Source organism: Leucoraja erinacea, chromosome 20, assembly GCF_028641065.1.
Source record: "Leucoraja erinacea ecotype New England chromosome 20, Leri_hhj_1, whole genome shotgun sequence".
Lineage (NCBI taxonomy): Eukaryota > Metazoa > Chordata > Chondrichthyes > Rajiformes > Rajidae > Leucoraja > Leucoraja erinaceus.
In genome coordinates this window covers 963,151-979,619 of record NC_073396.1, presented here as the reverse complement: position 1 = coordinate 979,619, position 16,469 = coordinate 963,151, and the positions used below count along the sequence as shown (strand labels likewise).

The window sequence follows — 16,469 nt, the reverse complement described above, 5'->3', positions numbered from 1 at the left end:
GCATGCTCTTTGTGATGAAAGACTGTTGTTTTAAATTGGGTTAGGAGGTTTCTTCGCAACATCTGAAGCATTTTATCCCAATTTGATAGGAATCCATTAAAAAATGTCCTTTACTGAAAGTCTTTGCTATTTTGTTTGCTATTGTGTACATAATTAAAATTGTCCAGATCACATGCATATAAACTATTGTCCTTGTTCTGACAGGCCCTACCTATGTGTCTGAATATTACTCCCAAGCTCCTCAGAAACTTTCTCTGTACCATTGGTATGGAAGTGCTCGTCTATTTGTCTTCCGCGTGCCGGAGAATACTGTGGTGATGAGAATGATTTTACAAACCTCCAAAGGAAAGGGAGCGCAATGCCAGAATATCAACATTACTGCGTACGTACGCTTTTGCACACTTGAGCGGAAAATAACGTTTCATAAGGTTGAAATTATTCAGTAACAACTAACTCTAACCAATAAATGTCCAAGGGCAAACAGAGGGTAAATTCACAATATTAGCAATTAAAGTTGTATTTTAATTCAAGGTAATTCTTTCTCATTTTTTTATCAATTCCTGTTTTATGTATGTAGCGTAATTAGTCAAAATATATTGCCAAAATGTATCGACGATAGACACAAAATGCTGGAGTGACTCAGCGGGACAGGCAGCATCTCTGGAGAGAAGGAACGGGTGACGTTTCGGGTCGAGCCCCTTCTTCAGACGTCACCCATTCCTTCTCTCCAGAGATGCCGCCTGTCCCGCTGAGTTACTCCAGCTTTTTGTGTCTACGATTTAAACCAGCATCTACAGTTCTTTCCTACACATTTTGCCAAAATATATTCTGTGTTTAGGTTTAAGAAAGAACTGCAGATGCTGGAAAAATCGAAGGTAGACACAAATGCTGGAGAAACTCAGCGCGTGAGGCAGCATCTATGGAGCGAAGGAATAGGCGACGTTTCGGGTCGAGACCCTTCTGGAAACTCAGTGGGTGAGGCAGCATCTATGGAGCAAAGGAATAGGTGACGTTTCACATCGCCTATTCCTTCGCTCCATAGATGCTGCCTTACCCGCTGAGTTTCTCCAGCATTTTTGTCTACCTTCTGTGTTTGGGTTGTTGCACAGTAGTTTTTGATCTAATTTACTTTGTTTTTTGTTTTAAATAGCCATTTCCGTGCAGGCGCCCCTCCAGTCATCAATCCTTTACACACCAAGTTTGGAACAAACACTGTTGCTCTCCCTTCATTTAACATCACCATACCCTTGCTGACCCGGGACCATACCAATGTTTTCTTAAACATCAGCAACCCTGTCCAGGGTGACTGGTTTGTGGCTGCACACCTCCCCGAAGATGACGGCAAGATTGAACTCAAGGTAGACTTTGCCCTTCAGTTGCTCATAGAACTTGTTGCTCATAGAGTTTACCGTTCAGTTGATCTACTTATGACGCACATTATAATCTTATAGTCTGAATTCTCTCTCAATGTTTACATGGAGCAGCGCTGTAGCTTGGCGCCAACCCGGAGCATGCGGCCTTTATAGGGCGGGCACCTACGGATGTCGAACCGGATGGCATCACCTTGCTGCAGACGTCTGCTGACACAAACGCAAGCAGAGAAGAAGCTCATAGAATGATTCAGCATAAGCTACTCGTTGACAAATCTGTTCAAAGTATTCTCCGCTCATCCAGTTTAAGAAGGAACTGCAGATGCTGGAAAATCGAAGGTAGACAAAAGTGCTGGAGAAACTCCACGGGTGTGGCCGCATCTATGGAGTGAAGGAAATAGGCAACGTTTCGGGACGAGACGGTCTGAAGAAGGGTTTCTATTGACTATTTCCTTCGCTCCATAGATGCTGCCTCACCCGCTGAGTTTCTCCAGCACTTGTGTCTACCTCCACTCATGCTGTTGTGGCATTAACCTTGGTGAAACTGTTTAACGTTTCCACTTGTGGAGAGGAACATTTTCTGCACAATCAGAGTGATTAAGCAATTTCCTGTTTAGTTTGATGATTGAATCTGAATCTGAATGATAATGATGGCTTTCCATGTTGAGTCACCAATTCAGACAGGCATGATAGGGCATGTTCACCAACCTGCCATTCTTTGTGTATCCTTTTCACTTTTGTGGCATTCGGACTATTTTTGTGCTACTGCTTTTGTGTACTAACAGCGGACCTGGGTCACATTCCAAGCAGCAGAATGTAAGTTGCAGTCTTCACCTGTCACAGGTGGGGAGGTGCAATTGAACACCACTCTTAGAAGTGAGACTAATATTCACTTAATTTTGGAATTCTTAGTACAGAATTTGAACAGCTTTTCCCAAATGTTATCCCATTCTCTCCACTCAACCTCCATTGCTGCTTCTCTCAGCTACTATCTTTATTCCTGATTGTCAGTGGTAGATTGTTAATCTTACACCCCCAGTAATGTTGTTGTAAGCAGACCTTACAGAAACCAAACATCTGGCAGCAAGTTGGCGCAGCTGGTAGAGCCGATGTCTCACAGCACCAGAGACCCGGGTTTAAACTTGACATTGGTGCTATCTGTGTGGAGTTTGCATGATCCCCCTGTGACCTTGTGGGTTTTCTCTGGGTGCTCCGGTTTCCTCCCATATCCCAAAGTCTTTGGGGTTTGTAGGTTAACTGTGAATTTCCCCTTGTGTGTAGGGAGTGGGTGAAACAGAACTGGTGTGAACGGATGATCAAAGATCATTGTAGATTTGGTGGGCAAAACGGCATGTTTCCGTGCTGTATCTTTCAATCAATCAATCAAAAAAAAAAAAAAAAAATTTGGGCATGGACTTGTAGGGCCGAGATGGCTGTATCCGTGCTTAATTGTTATAATCAATCAATCAATCTGTTTCTGCTGTGTGTGTGTCGTGGTCCAAATACTCTTAAACCGACAAAAACGCAAATAAAATATAATCTCTTTATTACGCCAGGCGGGTGTGGTAAAAACTATTTCTTCAGACCATACAGAGAAGTCCCACACAAAGTGACGTTGATTTCAGTACATGTGTATATATACCCCACAATTCGACGATTCAGCAATACGTTACCTATAAAGTTTAGTACAGGCTCTTGCTTCTTAAGATTGATAGATCCTTAAGATTGATAGCATCAGAAGATTGACAGGTTCTTGTGACAGAGGAAGGGGTAGCCATATATGGGTATACGAGGTTATATTTCTGCAGACAAGCATTTTGTTTTTTTCCACTTATGACCCACATTATACTTATAGTCTGAATTCTCTCTCAATGTTTACATGGTGCTTGTTATCTCACTTATGTTATTAGAAAGGGAACATCAACAGTTTGCTAGTTTTGTTAATGCACTGAAAGCATTTGCAATTTAATAGAAGACGGTGAAAGCCTGTCTTAGTTTCAGCAGAATCCATTTTGTATCTTTAAATCATTATTAACTTCCACATGTGTATTATTGTCTTACACAACAAAGATCTGTTTCAACTGCGAATATTATTGCCCCCTTGTGATGCTGGAATAAAAATCACACCAACCCTCCCTCAGATAAGTTCAAACAATGCCTCCCTTATATTGTGGGTCTCAGACACAGACCCTTGCTCTCCTCCCTCCCCCCCCCCCCCCCCCCCCCCCCCCCCCCCCCCCAGTCGCAACAGAGACAGAGTCCCCCTGGTCCTTACCTTCCACCCCATCAGCCGTCGCATACAAACTTACAAACTCCTGGAAATTTCTGCCACCTCCAACGGGATCCCACCACTAGCCACATTTTCCCATCTCCACCCCATACTGAACTCTGCAGAGACCGTTCCCTGGTTCCCACCCAAACCACCTCCTCCCCGGGTACCTTCCCCTGCAACCGCAGAAGATGCAACACCTTTCGCTATTCCTCCTCCCTCGATTCTGTCCAGGGACCCCGACAGTCCTTTCAGGTTAGGCAGAGGTTCACTTGCACCTCCTCCAACCTTATCTACTGTATCCGTTGTTCAAGATGTGGACTCTTATACATCGGCGAGACCAAACACAGACAGGGCGATCGTTTTGCGGAACACCTTCATTCAGCCCGCGTGAACCAACCTGATCTCCCGGTTGCTGGACAATTTAATTCTCCTTCCCATTCCCACCCAGACCTTCCTGTCCTTGGTCTCCTCCATTGTCAGTGAGGCTAAATGCAAATTGGAGGAACGGCATCTCATATTTCGCTTGGGCAGCTTACAGCCCAGTGGTATCAATATTGATTTCTCTCACTTCAGGTAGCCCTGGCATTCCCCCTCTCTCTCTCTCTCTATTCTCCCCCCCCGCCCAAGTCGCACCAGCTTCTCATTTTCAATCTACAATCAGTTTACAATGGCCTGTTTCCTTCATCATCGTGACTTTTTTGCATATCTTCATTCATCGTGAAAGTTCTTTTTTTGCATATCTCATTTCATTCATTCATCTGAAGAAGGGTCTCGACCCGAAACGTTCCCATTTATCTCCACATTGCTGTCTGACCTGCTGATTACTCCAGCACTCTGTGAATCCCCTATCCATGTTCTCCACAGATGCTGAAGGCCCGGGAGTCTCGACACTCTGTGAAACGTCACCTATCCCTCCACAGATGCTGCCTGACCCGCAGATGGTGCTGCAGCTCTGTGGACCTAAGCTGAGTTACTTTCCCGAAACCCTTCTGTGGCAAAGTTTCGGGCCGAAACCTATCCCTAGTTCAACGTTTCGGGCCGAAACGTGCTATTTCCATAGCTCCATGATGCTGCTGCCAGCTGAGTTACTCCAGCACTCTGTGAAACGTCACCTATCCAGGTTCTCCACAGATGCTGCCTGACCCGCTGAGTTACTCCAGCACTCTGTGAAACGTCACCTATCCATGTTCTCCACAGATGCTGCCTGACCCGCTGAGTTATGGTGCAGCAGCATCTGTGGAGCTAAGGAAATAGGCAACGTTTCGGGCCGAAACCCTTCTGGAAATAGGCAAAGTTTCGGGCCGAAACCCTTCTGTTTCGGGCCGAAACCCAGAAGGGTTTCGGCCCGAAACGTTGCCTATTTCCATAGCTCCATAGATGCTGCTGCACCCGCTGAGTTACTCCAGCATTCTGTGAAACGTCACCTATCCCTGTTCTCCACAGATGCTGCCTGACCCACTGAGTTACTCCAGCACTTTGTGTCTATCCACACTCTGTGCAGTCTGGCCCCACGGTCGCTGATTCTCCAGACTCCACATGTATCCACATTAGGATCCTTTTGGCACAACTCTGCTCTATTAATTTCTGTTTATAAATCTACTGTAAAGTTATTAAATATAATGAATGCAGCAATCTATCCGTCATGGGAGATGTGATAAGATCCTGCAACAAAACTAGGCGCATTACATCAAGATTCTCCTGCAGCCTCAAACCATTTTCTTAATATAGATTGTACTATAATGACAATGGTTGCAAAAGTATTGGTCCAACCTTTTTATAGGCGAGCTGACAGGGTTACTGTTATTACCTGACCTTGTTCTCAAAACTTATCTGGAAGACGACTTTATAGTCATTTGTTTTGGCATCTCTGAAGGAAATGTTTGAAGTCAGGTTGCAATTATATTTTTACAGATTTTAATTTATCCAGAGTCTGATTTTTAAATTGCCGTTGTAGTTTGAACCAGTGTTCACGTCTTGCTAATCCCAGTTTTTGAACGAAGACTCTAGCATTTTAATCATGAAGCCCTCAAACCTGTAACAGTTTTGCACGATCAGTATTTGATTCCATCGGGTTGACAGGGTATTAACCTTTGCTTCTCTCCGCAGGGTTTCTCGGCCAAGTGCTCCTACATATTTCAGCCACAAATGTTTGTTCAGCGATTGCTCAACGTCCCTGTTCTTCAACCGAACACTTCACGTCGGATGAGTGTGTCTCTTATTCACCCTGTTACACACATGAGGTAAGCCACCAGCTAGTTTTAAACCATCGTAACTGAACACAAATACATAGAAACATAGAAAATAGGTGCAGGAGGAGGCCATTTGGCCCTTCGAGCCAGCACCACCATTCATTATGATCATGGCTGATCACATTATTTGCTTTGATTCTTTTCAGAATTTTTATTCCTGAGAACACTGTACAACTTGCCATTCAGATAACAAACTGTGTTGTCAACAACCAGGTTGTGGAGGCTTGTCCTGTCACCCTGTTGATTGGATCAAACTCCTTGCCTAACTCTTACCTGAAGGTTGTACATTGCAGTGAAAGTGTAAACTGCAAGAAAACGCTGGCCTCCCCACCGTGGATGAAATGGCTGCCGATCACAGTGGAAAATAGCAATGCTGACTGGTCGGTTTTCTTCGACATTGCAGCTCAGTTGGCAGGTATGTTCAGCTTTGCCATCAGATTGTTCTGAGTTTAGAATCTTAAGGGCCTGTTGCACTTGGCCGCGTGCGGCAACATTGTCTGACGTATCATTTCACCGAAAAATACGTTAGTTTGGAGTTAGTTTGGGACAGTTGGCATTTACTTTATACTTTCTTCATAAAGACTTATAATGTCATATTGCTGCATGTCCCGCTGAGTTACTCCAGCATTTTGTGTCAACCAGCATCTGCAGTTATAATTGGTTTTGCCAAACGCCTGAAAGATTAGACAGGGTGAGGTTATCAAACTGATGGGGCTTTTGGAGTTGAGGAATTGCAAATACAACAGAGAATGAGGAGGGAATGACAGAAGCCCAGTGCTGAATGGCAGTGTTATGCTGAGGGTGGAGATATGACAACATGAAGAAGTCCAGCAGTGAGTGGGAGTGGCTGCAACATTGGTGAAGGTGGGAGAGATATGAAGGAGCCAGTCGATGAATCGAAGCATGAGTTTGAGAGAGATACAACAAAGGCATTGGGCGTAAAGAACAGGGTATAAATAAATGCCGGTTTAAACCCAAGATAGACACAAAATGCTGGAGTAACTCAGCGGGACAGGCAGCATCTCTGGAGAGAAGGAATGGGTGACGTTTTGGGTTGAGACCCTTTTTCAGACTGAGAATATTGAAGTAGTTTGATATTCAAAGGTCTTTTATTGTCACACGTACCAATTAAGATACAGTGTTATGCGAATTACCATACAACCAAAACAAGCAACAAGACACACAACTACATAGAAGTTGACATAAACATCCACCACAGCGGATTCCTCACTGCGATGGAAGGCAAAAAAAGAGTCCAATCTTCTTCCTCTTTATTCTCCCGCTGTCGGGGCAGTCGAACCATCCGTAGGTGCGGTCGAAGCTCCCGTGTCGGGGCGATCGAAGCTCCCGTGTCGGGGCGATCAAAACCCCCCCCCCGTCTGCGATGTCGAAGCTTCTGTGGCTTGTAGTTCTCGAAGTCGGTCTCTGACCCGTGATATTAAGTCCACAAGCACCCACGGTTGGAGCTCTGAGGTCGATCCCTGGCAAAGGGATTGCGGGCTCCGTGATGTTAAAGTCCTGTAGGCTCCCCACGGTGGAGCTCTCATAGGTCGGTCTCCAGCAAAGGCCGCCAAATCCTCGATGTTAGGCCGCAGTGCGGACAGAGATACGATACGGTTCAAATGGCAGCAATGGGAGGAGCAAGCAACTGGGTGAACTTTAACATATTTAAAATTTGCATAACCTGTGTAATGTCCACAAGTTGTCTAAATGTAAACTTTGTCTTTTGCAGTATGTACACCTACAGAGAGTGGATATCTTCCTATTCTATTTAAAAACTTAACTATGTTTAGTAAAGATGTAACAATGAACAACGAGGAGATGTTTGCAGCCAGCATGAGGACAAATACTACTGAAGCAACAAATGTGCAGCGATCGTGTTTCCGTACTCGGCCTGTTCTGCGGGAAGCTTTGGATATTGCTTCTGTCAGGTTTTATGTTTTGAATGGACCGGAGGTGGCCGTCACGTCTGACTATCCCATCATTCTGTTACTGAACTTGAATACAGGACGAGACAGTGGTGGGACCATTATCTTAAATTTACAATTAAATAAGGTATGGTTTTGATTTCTTCCCATGACGTTGCCACCAGCTGCTGCATCAGCCTATCTCAGAGTGCAGGTTTACTTCTGTAGTTGCAGGAGAGGTGTTTAATCATTTATCTCCGCTTTGTTGTTCAATCTCCCCCCTCCCCACCCTCACCTCGTTTTGTCAGAAAATGTCGGCAATATTCATTGGATTGGCTGTGGTACAACTTGATGCCATTTATTCCTTTGAACTTCCACGTTGCTGAGCATAACTGCCCACAGGGAGAGAGCAGGAACACCGTTCTATTGGAAGTTACTGACACTTGCTTTAATTTATGTGCAAATGATACAGCAATTTCAGGTACTGTCAAAAGTGCATATGGACTCTGATACCTGGAGGATGTAGAGACACAGGAGATTGCAGATGCTGGAATCTTCAGCCATCTCGCGTCTACTTCCTTCCACAGATGCTGCCTGACCCACAGAGTTACTCCAGCACTGTGAAACGTCACCTATCCATGTTCTCCACAGATGCTGCCTGACCCACTGAGTTACTCCAGCACTGTGAAACGTCACCTATCCATGTTCTCCACAGATGCTGCCTGACCCACAGAGTTACTCCAGCACTGTGAAACGTCACCTATCCATGTTCTCCACAGATGCTGCCTGACCCGCTGAGTTACTCCAGCACTCTGTGAAACGTCACCTATCCATGTTCTCCACAGATGCTGCCTGACCCACTGAGTTGCCCCAGCAGTCTGTTCTTTAGGCCTAGACATTGCTGTTTGTTAGCCTCCCAGATATATCACCCTGCTGCCTGCCGCGCTCTTGAAGTACATTGAAATACAGTGGATATAAACTAAATTTGCACAAGAAAGTTGAGTCCTATCCACTGCAGCAGCAGTGGCCTTTTTGCGATGTGATTGGAGTTAGTTTTGAGTCAGTCACCCTTTTTGTTACCACGATTTGATTCATATGTGGCGTTTCATTCTTTAATTGTATCTGTCAATTTCAGTAACTGTCAATGTTAATGTTATTATTAATTGTATCTGCCTGCTTTAAACTGAGCTTTTCTTTGGCTGTTTGTACATTCTGGGCCCAATCTGACACTCACTTCACATGTTCTAATTTGCATTTCCCTAAACAAGGAAACTCTCAAAGTGACCGATTTCGATGAAACAAATTGATTTCCCAGTTCACCAAGGTCTTCAGCTTTTCATCTCATTGCAACATCTTCAGTTGCCCTATTAGTTCTTATAAACAGTTTACAGTTAAGTGGACCATTTATAGTCCAATGTTCAAAATGCTCTGATTTTGTCCCGCTGGCTTTGTAGTCTATGTGATGTCATGTGAGCTTAAGCATTTCTCTGGTGATGTGATGGAACAAGGAACAGATCCCGACATATCTCTATTCCTGTTAAGGTTTGCTTATTGTAACAATGGCAAATTAGATAAAGAGACAACATATGTTGGGAACAGCCTAAAGAAGGGTCCCAACCCAAAACTCACCCCCATTCTTTTTCACCAGAGATATTGTCTGACCACTGGGTTATTTTGGCATTTTGTTTCTATATTTGGGAACAGTCAGCAGGTCGGCCAAGATCTTGGAGAAAACAGTGTTTCTGTTAGGTTGTATTTCTGCTTCAGATTTCCAGCATATGTGAGTTTATGCTTCTTGCTGGTGAAAAGACTGACTGTAGCAGAAGGGTTTCAATAGACAATAAGTGCAGGAGTAGGCCATTCGGCCCTTCGAGCCAGCACCTCCATTCAATGTGATCATGGCTGATCATCCACAATCAGTACCCCGTTCCTGCCTTCTCCCCATATCCCCTGACCCCGTTTCTTCAACAGCCCTATCTAGCTCTCTCTTAAAAGTATCCAGAGAATTGGCCTCCACCGCCCTCTGAGGCAGAGAATTCCACAGACTCACAACTCTCTGGGTGAATTTTTTTTCTCCTCATCTCTGTTCTAAATGGCCTATCCCTTATTCTTAAACTGTGGCCCCTGGTTCTGGACTCCCCAAACATCGGAAACATGTTTCCTGCCTCTAGCGTGTCCAATCCCTTAATAATCTTATGTTTCAATAAGATCTCCTCTCATCCTTCTAAATTCCAGAGTATACAAGCCCAGCTGCTCTATTCTATCAACATATGACAGTCCCGACATCCCAGGAATTAACCTCGTGAACCTACGATGTACTCCCTCAATAGCAAGAATGTCCTTTCTCAAATTTGGAAACTAAAACTGCACGTAACACTCCAGGTGTGGTCTCACTAGGGCCCTGTACAACTGCAGAAGGACCTATTTGCTCCTATACTCAACTCCTCTTGTTATGAAGGCCAACATGCCATTAGCTTTCGTTACTGCCTGCTGTATCTGCATGCTTATTTTCAGTGACTGACGAACAAGGACCCACAGATCTCATTGTACTTCCCCTTTCCCAACTTGACACCATTCAGATAATAATCTGCCTTCCTGTAATCTGATCAGGTTTGACAGAGACGGATAAAATGTTAATGATTTGATTCTATCAAAAGTATACATTTTAACCTTTCATAAGTCCCAGCATAAGTCCTTTCATAAAGTCCCAGCATAAATTTGGAACTATGCATACAAAAGAAAAAACATGAAATGAAGGGAATGCAGAGTATTGAATTCACCGTATGAAAAAGGAAATGGGCTCAAAGTGCTTTTGGCCTGTTTGTATCTCCATCTTGCCAAGTACATTGGCTTCCACTAGCATGTAATCACAACGTGAATAGTTTCTATGTTTCACCCTGTTTGCAAGAATAACTGCATTCACTTTTCTACACAGGTTTATCTTCTGTTTTCCTGTTACCTATTTAATTGCCTTTTCTACCAGCTGCACCTTTTATTGCCCATCTTCCTTCTAGACTTGTCCATCATTACGCTTCATCAGCTTGCTCTCAAACTGAAAGATCAAGAACACATTTCTAAACGGTTTATTATTAAGGGAAACGTAAGGAAATTGTTTTCAATCTTTTAGACGTCACTGTTGACTGAAAATGCAACGGTGTTTGCATGCCTGAGTGCCGGCTCCCCTGTGATAGCCATGGATGCCAACTCTAACAACTGTGGAGAAGGTATGTAACACTTCACAAATATCAATGTAGCTCCAATCATTATCTCATTGATGCTTTCACTCAGCTTGAACTTGCTTTCTCGACATTATGGTACATTTGACTCTGTTGAAAATCTATCTTGGTACTGAATACAGCTGTGTGGAGATTATATCAATGGCAGGGTTTGTATGTGGCTTGAGGGATCTGCCGGTATTTGATTCCTTTGTGAATTTCACTGGGTTCTCTCTCCTTGGTGTGTGCTGCTCTGCTGACCTGACATTTGCCTTGTCTTTTGAATTTCTTTATAAATTCCCTCGTGTTCTTTGCGCAGAAGACTAATCTGAAATATTTTTGTAAACAGAGCTTCCTTAGAGCTTATTATGCATTTATTCACTTAGTGGTGGGTGTGTGGAACGCGCTGCCAGAGGAGGTAGTTGAGGCTGGGACTGTAACAAATTGAAAAGACACTTGGACTTATACATGGATAAGATGTGTTTAGAGATATGAGCCAAACACGGGCAACTGAGACTCCTTACTTACATGGGGCATCTAGGTGTGAATGGTGCGGGTGGAACTGAAGTGCCTGTCTTCATGCTGGATGACTATGGGGGAAAAATGTGTAACTAAACAATGCATCTTCTGTTCTTCAAACTAATGTACAGAAACTTGTGGGAACATAGTTCATTGTTTCTGATGTCCATTCCCAGTGGGTAGAATCATGCATTGGAAGAGTTCTAAACATTGGTCTTCAACTGCAGAAGATCTTTCTGAAAAACCAAATCCCTTTGATGGAACCAATCTCTCATTAGGAAGTGACATTGCCCATAGAGTTTATCATTGGCTGAAGCAAATACCTTGGGGTTAGTAAAGAATTAGTCTTGCACCAGGACATAGAATATTATCTTTACATTCTGCAGGCTTCCATCACATGACATCTCTCCCAGGCTCTGGGATTGCGGTGCTCCCTGGGGGCGGAGTTGGATTCATGGGGGGTGGGCTTGGAGGTGAGGATGCTCCTCAAACTGCGGAGCATCCTGGACAACACAGCTCACACCCCCTCCGTGACACACTGGTCAACCTGAGGAGCACCTTCAGCAACAGACTGGTTCCACCAAGATGCAGCACAGAACGCCACAGGAGATCCTTCTTCCCTGTGGCTATCAATCTGTACAACTCCTCTCCCTTCTGTCGTGGGGTAGACTGAGACTGAGACTGAGACGGAGTCTGACTCCCCCCCACCGCAATCTTTGCACCCCAAATCCTGGACGATTCACTCGTCACTCTAATTTCATGTTTCATGCATCTGGTTGTGTTTTAATTTCCCTCCTGGGATAAATAAAGTTGTATCGTGTCATGGACCTTCCATATATCTGCTTCGATTGAAGCATTGCCTCTCTGGGGATCCCGAGTCTCTCTACCTTGGTGGAATTTTTGATGCGTTTATTTATTTGGTCAGGTTAAATGGAAGCTTACAATTCTCTTGTTTGGAGTATGCAAGTCCACAAGTGAAGAGATGAGTTGAGGTTAGGAAGCAGCCTTAGCTTTATGAAATCTCTGCGCCTTTCAAAGCTCAGTCACATTCCTTTAAATCTGTTCTACATTCGACATGGTTGTTGCCAACTTTTCACAAGTTTCTCCAATGATTCTATTGAAATCGTCGAGCCCAGCTCGTTCATGCTGTGACTACTTGTAATGGTTGGAATGATGTTTCAAACGTTGATCCACACGGTGGCTGTGGGTGATCACAGCTCATTGTCTCAACTACTCTTGCATAAGGGTTTCGGCCCGAAACGTTGCCTCTCTCCTTCGCTCCATAGATGCTGCTGCACCCGCTGAGTTTCTCCAGCATTTTTGTCTACCTTCGATTTTCCAGCATCTGCAGTTCCTCCTTAAATACTCTTGCATAACTCTGCATGTAGGGACCAAATCAAAGTGCTTCATGACACCATGGGTCTGCTCAGGACTTTGCATTGCTTAAGTATATGTTTAAGACAACATCGTTTCGGCTTTTGTTTTTATGCATTGTATGCTTTATAATATATGTTTTTCTTTTCAAAGCTTTATCTTTGGGATATCTACTTAAAATGAATACTTCGCTATTATCAACATACCTTCATGTTCCTTACCCAGAGACAAGCCGTTGGTATCTCTCCTTGCAAATCCTGTGCCCCAATGATAAAGGGTGAGGCCACTGTTGATAATGAAATCGGTCATTCAAAATCAAATAGTCTTTCATTGACTTAGACTTAACTAGACCAACTCAGGTCATGGTATAATAACTATATAGTAACTGATTGGTTATTTCAATATGCTCAAATGTTCAAATGTAAGTACAAAACATTTTAATCCTGCCAAGATCAAGCAGCATTACATTTCTGGAGCTGCTCCAATAAGCGAGTTCCGTATTCCAACTACTTCCGATTTAAGGGCAGTGGAGGCAGGTTCTCTGGATGCTTTCAAGGGAGAGCTAGATAGGGCTCTTAAAAATAGCGGAGTCAGGGGATATGGGGAGAAGGCAGGAACGGGGTACTGATTGGGGATGATCAGCCATGATCACATTGAATGGCGGTGCTGGCTCGAAGGGCCAAATGGCCTACTCCTGCACCTATTGTCTATTGACTGCGCTTGCCCAGGTCTATGCAAAGCGCAGCAGCAGCAACAGCCTCCTCCTCACGCCGGCTCGACTAGTTCGGCCCAACACCTCCGGCCTCCCCCAGACAGGGACGAGATACCCGGGAGGGGAGGGGAGGGGGAGGGGGACTGGGAGGGGGACGGGGAGGGGGGGGGACGGGGACGGGGAGGGGGGGGGGGGGGAGGGGGGGGGGGAGGGGGAGGGGACGGGGGGGAGGACGGGGAGGGGGATGGGGGGACGGCCCAGCAGCAACTCAGCAGGACCCGGGCCCGACACCGACCATGGACGAGCACAATCGCGCTCACTCACCAAAGCATAATAAAGCAATAAAAACAACAAAATAATCTTAACTTTTAACAAACGCACTTTTAACAAATACAACTATTCCGTAGTTTGAAAGCAGTATTTTCTTACCTAGAAGAATCAAAGCTGGGAAAAAACGGAAGGAATAAAGGGCCACTGCTTCAATGCTTTCCATCAATGTTTATGCATTGTGACCTTTGCCCTGGGCTTGCACAGTCGGAATACCGAACTCGCTTACATCCTAAAGCATTTCACCATCACTAAATGCAAATATATGAAAGTGTGTCGGGTAATTTGTTGATGAAAGCAGTATTCCTCTGCTGATAACAACCGTGAGATAGACTTAAGAGAGATTCATGACTTTTAACAACAGATCAATGACCAAACCAAACCGTTCATAGTTCACATAAAGAAGGGTCAAAATTCAACCCGAAACGTCACCTACTCCTTCCCTACATAGATGCTGCCTCACCCGCTGAGTTTCTCCAGCATTTTTGTCTACTTAAAGTTCACATGAGATCTATTAAACTCACAGTAATGCAGTGAGTGCCACCCCAGATTATATTGCCATGGCTTCACATTGGCTTTTAGTGCTTTTTTGTTTAGTTTAGAGATACAGGGTGGAAACAGGCCCTTCGGCCCACCGAGTCCGTACTGACTAATGATCCCCCCACACACTAACACTCCCACACACACTAGGGATAATTTACATTTACACCAAGCCAATTAATCTGTAATCCTCTACGCCTTTGGAGTGTGGGAGGAAACAGAAGCTACCAGGTCACGGGGAGAACGTGCAAACTCCGTACAGGCAGCACCCGTAGTCGGGATGGAACCCGGGTCTGTGGGGCAGCGATGCTAGCGCTGTGCCACCGTGCTGCCCCCGTGCAGCTTGGTTCATCATGTCCTGATGTGTTTGTGTGAATGGCAACAATGAGCCTAGGCTGACGGCCATCCCGGGTTTGTATGTAAGGGGCAAGGAATAAGGAATAGAATTTGAATAAAGTTCATAAATAATGGACCGAATGGACGTTGAAAGTTGAAAAACCAATGATTTGAATATTCTTCAAGCCTTACGTCTTTAGTGAAGTGCATGCCAACTGATCAATCAAGTCTTGTTTATACATGAGCCCCTTGTATCATGACAGCAAAATATGCAATTCCAAGATGTTATGTCGGACAGTAGAATTGGCTTCTGTGTCACTTAGTGTCCAGCGCAGCAATACTGTAGAAGGCTAGTTCATTTGTTCTGGAAACATAGAAAATAGGTGCAGGAGTAGAGGCCATTCGGCCCTTTGAGCCTGCACCGCCATTCAATATGATCATGGCTGATCATCCAACTCAGTATCCTGTACCTGCCTTCTCTCCATACCCCCTGATCCCTTTAGCCACAAGGGCCACATCTAACTCCCTCTTAAATATAGCCAATGAACTGTGGCCTCAACTACCTTCTGTGGCAGAGAATTCCAGAGATTCACCACTCTCTGTGTGAAAAATGTTTTTCTCATCTCGGTCCTAAAAGATTTCCCCCTTATCCTTAAACTGTGACCCCTTGTTCTGGAGATTGTTGTGAGAGAGGCTGGTGATTCTTCAGGCTGGAAGGAATTAACCTGGATTCTGTTTAATTAATCTGAAGTAGCTGGGGCTTTGTGTTTACAAACCTTAACATAAGTGGAATGCCTATCAATAATACTGAGCACAAGTTGGGACAAGCCATAGCCCTGCCTATCACTGGAATTTACAAGGATGAGAGAGGATCTTATAGAAACATATAAAATTATTAAGGGATTGGACAAGTTAGGTGCAGGAAATATGTTCCTGATGTAGGGGGAGTACAGTGCCAGGGGTCACAGTCTAAGAATAAGGGGCACACCATTTAGAACTGAGATGAGGAAACACTTTTTCACCCAGAGAGTTGTGAATCTGTGGAATCCTCTGCCTCAGAAGGCAGTAGAAGCTGATTTACTGGATGTATTCAAAAGAGAGTTAGATAGAGCTCTTTGGGCTAGTGGAATCAAGGGATATGGGGGGAAGGCAGGAACAGGGTACTGATTGTGGGTGATCAGCCATGATCACATTGAAACGCGGTGCTGGCTCGAAGGGCCGAATGGCCTACTCCTGCACCTATTTTCTATGTATCTATAAGTAATCTCTTCAAATATAGTGTGCATTTGTCTGGCATAAGATTGGGAGAGAGGTAACGACCATATTTCTATGAACTAGTATGTCTACATTATGGATATTTAGATTGATGTGTTACATACGTCATGGTGCAAGGCAGTATTTTTCATCTTGAATTAGTTGTATGTTTGGTCGTGCTGGAACGTAAGATTCAGCTTTCCGGGACTCCCATGCTATTCATAACTAATCTTTGGTGTACTGTGCAAGGAATTGTTGAAACTTATCGTTGAGACTGGGTTACTCCAAGGTGAGTGATGATTTGGTAAGGGCCGCACTGAAGCTTGGTGCAGGCACCCCACTGAGAGACCACAGTGTAGGCTTCATCTGCCACTCGACACTGACCCAACATCTC

At 44.5% G+C, this 16,469-nt stretch overlaps 1 protein-coding gene across 2 annotated transcripts in view; it reads left to right on the top strand.

Annotated features, from left to right (window-relative positions):
• pgap6 (post-glycosylphosphatidylinositol attachment to proteins 6) overlaps nt 1-16,469 on the top strand; it is a 44,650-nt gene that overhangs the window by 6,247 nt on the left and 21,934 nt on the right. For both annotated transcript variants that reach the window (XM_055650972.1, XM_055650973.1), the window contains exons 2-8: nt 205-382; nt 1,151-1,358; nt 5,749-5,882; nt 6,038-6,306; nt 7,624-7,946; nt 10,926-11,022; nt 13,060-13,183. In XM_055650972.1, coding sequence (XP_055506947.1) covers nt 205-382; nt 1,151-1,358; nt 5,749-5,882; nt 6,038-6,306; nt 7,624-7,946; nt 10,926-11,022; nt 13,060-13,183 — 1,333 coding nt within the window. The remainder of the gene's footprint in view (nt 1-204; nt 383-1,150; nt 1,359-5,748; nt 5,883-6,037; nt 6,307-7,623; nt 7,947-10,925; nt 11,023-13,059; nt 13,184-16,469) is intronic.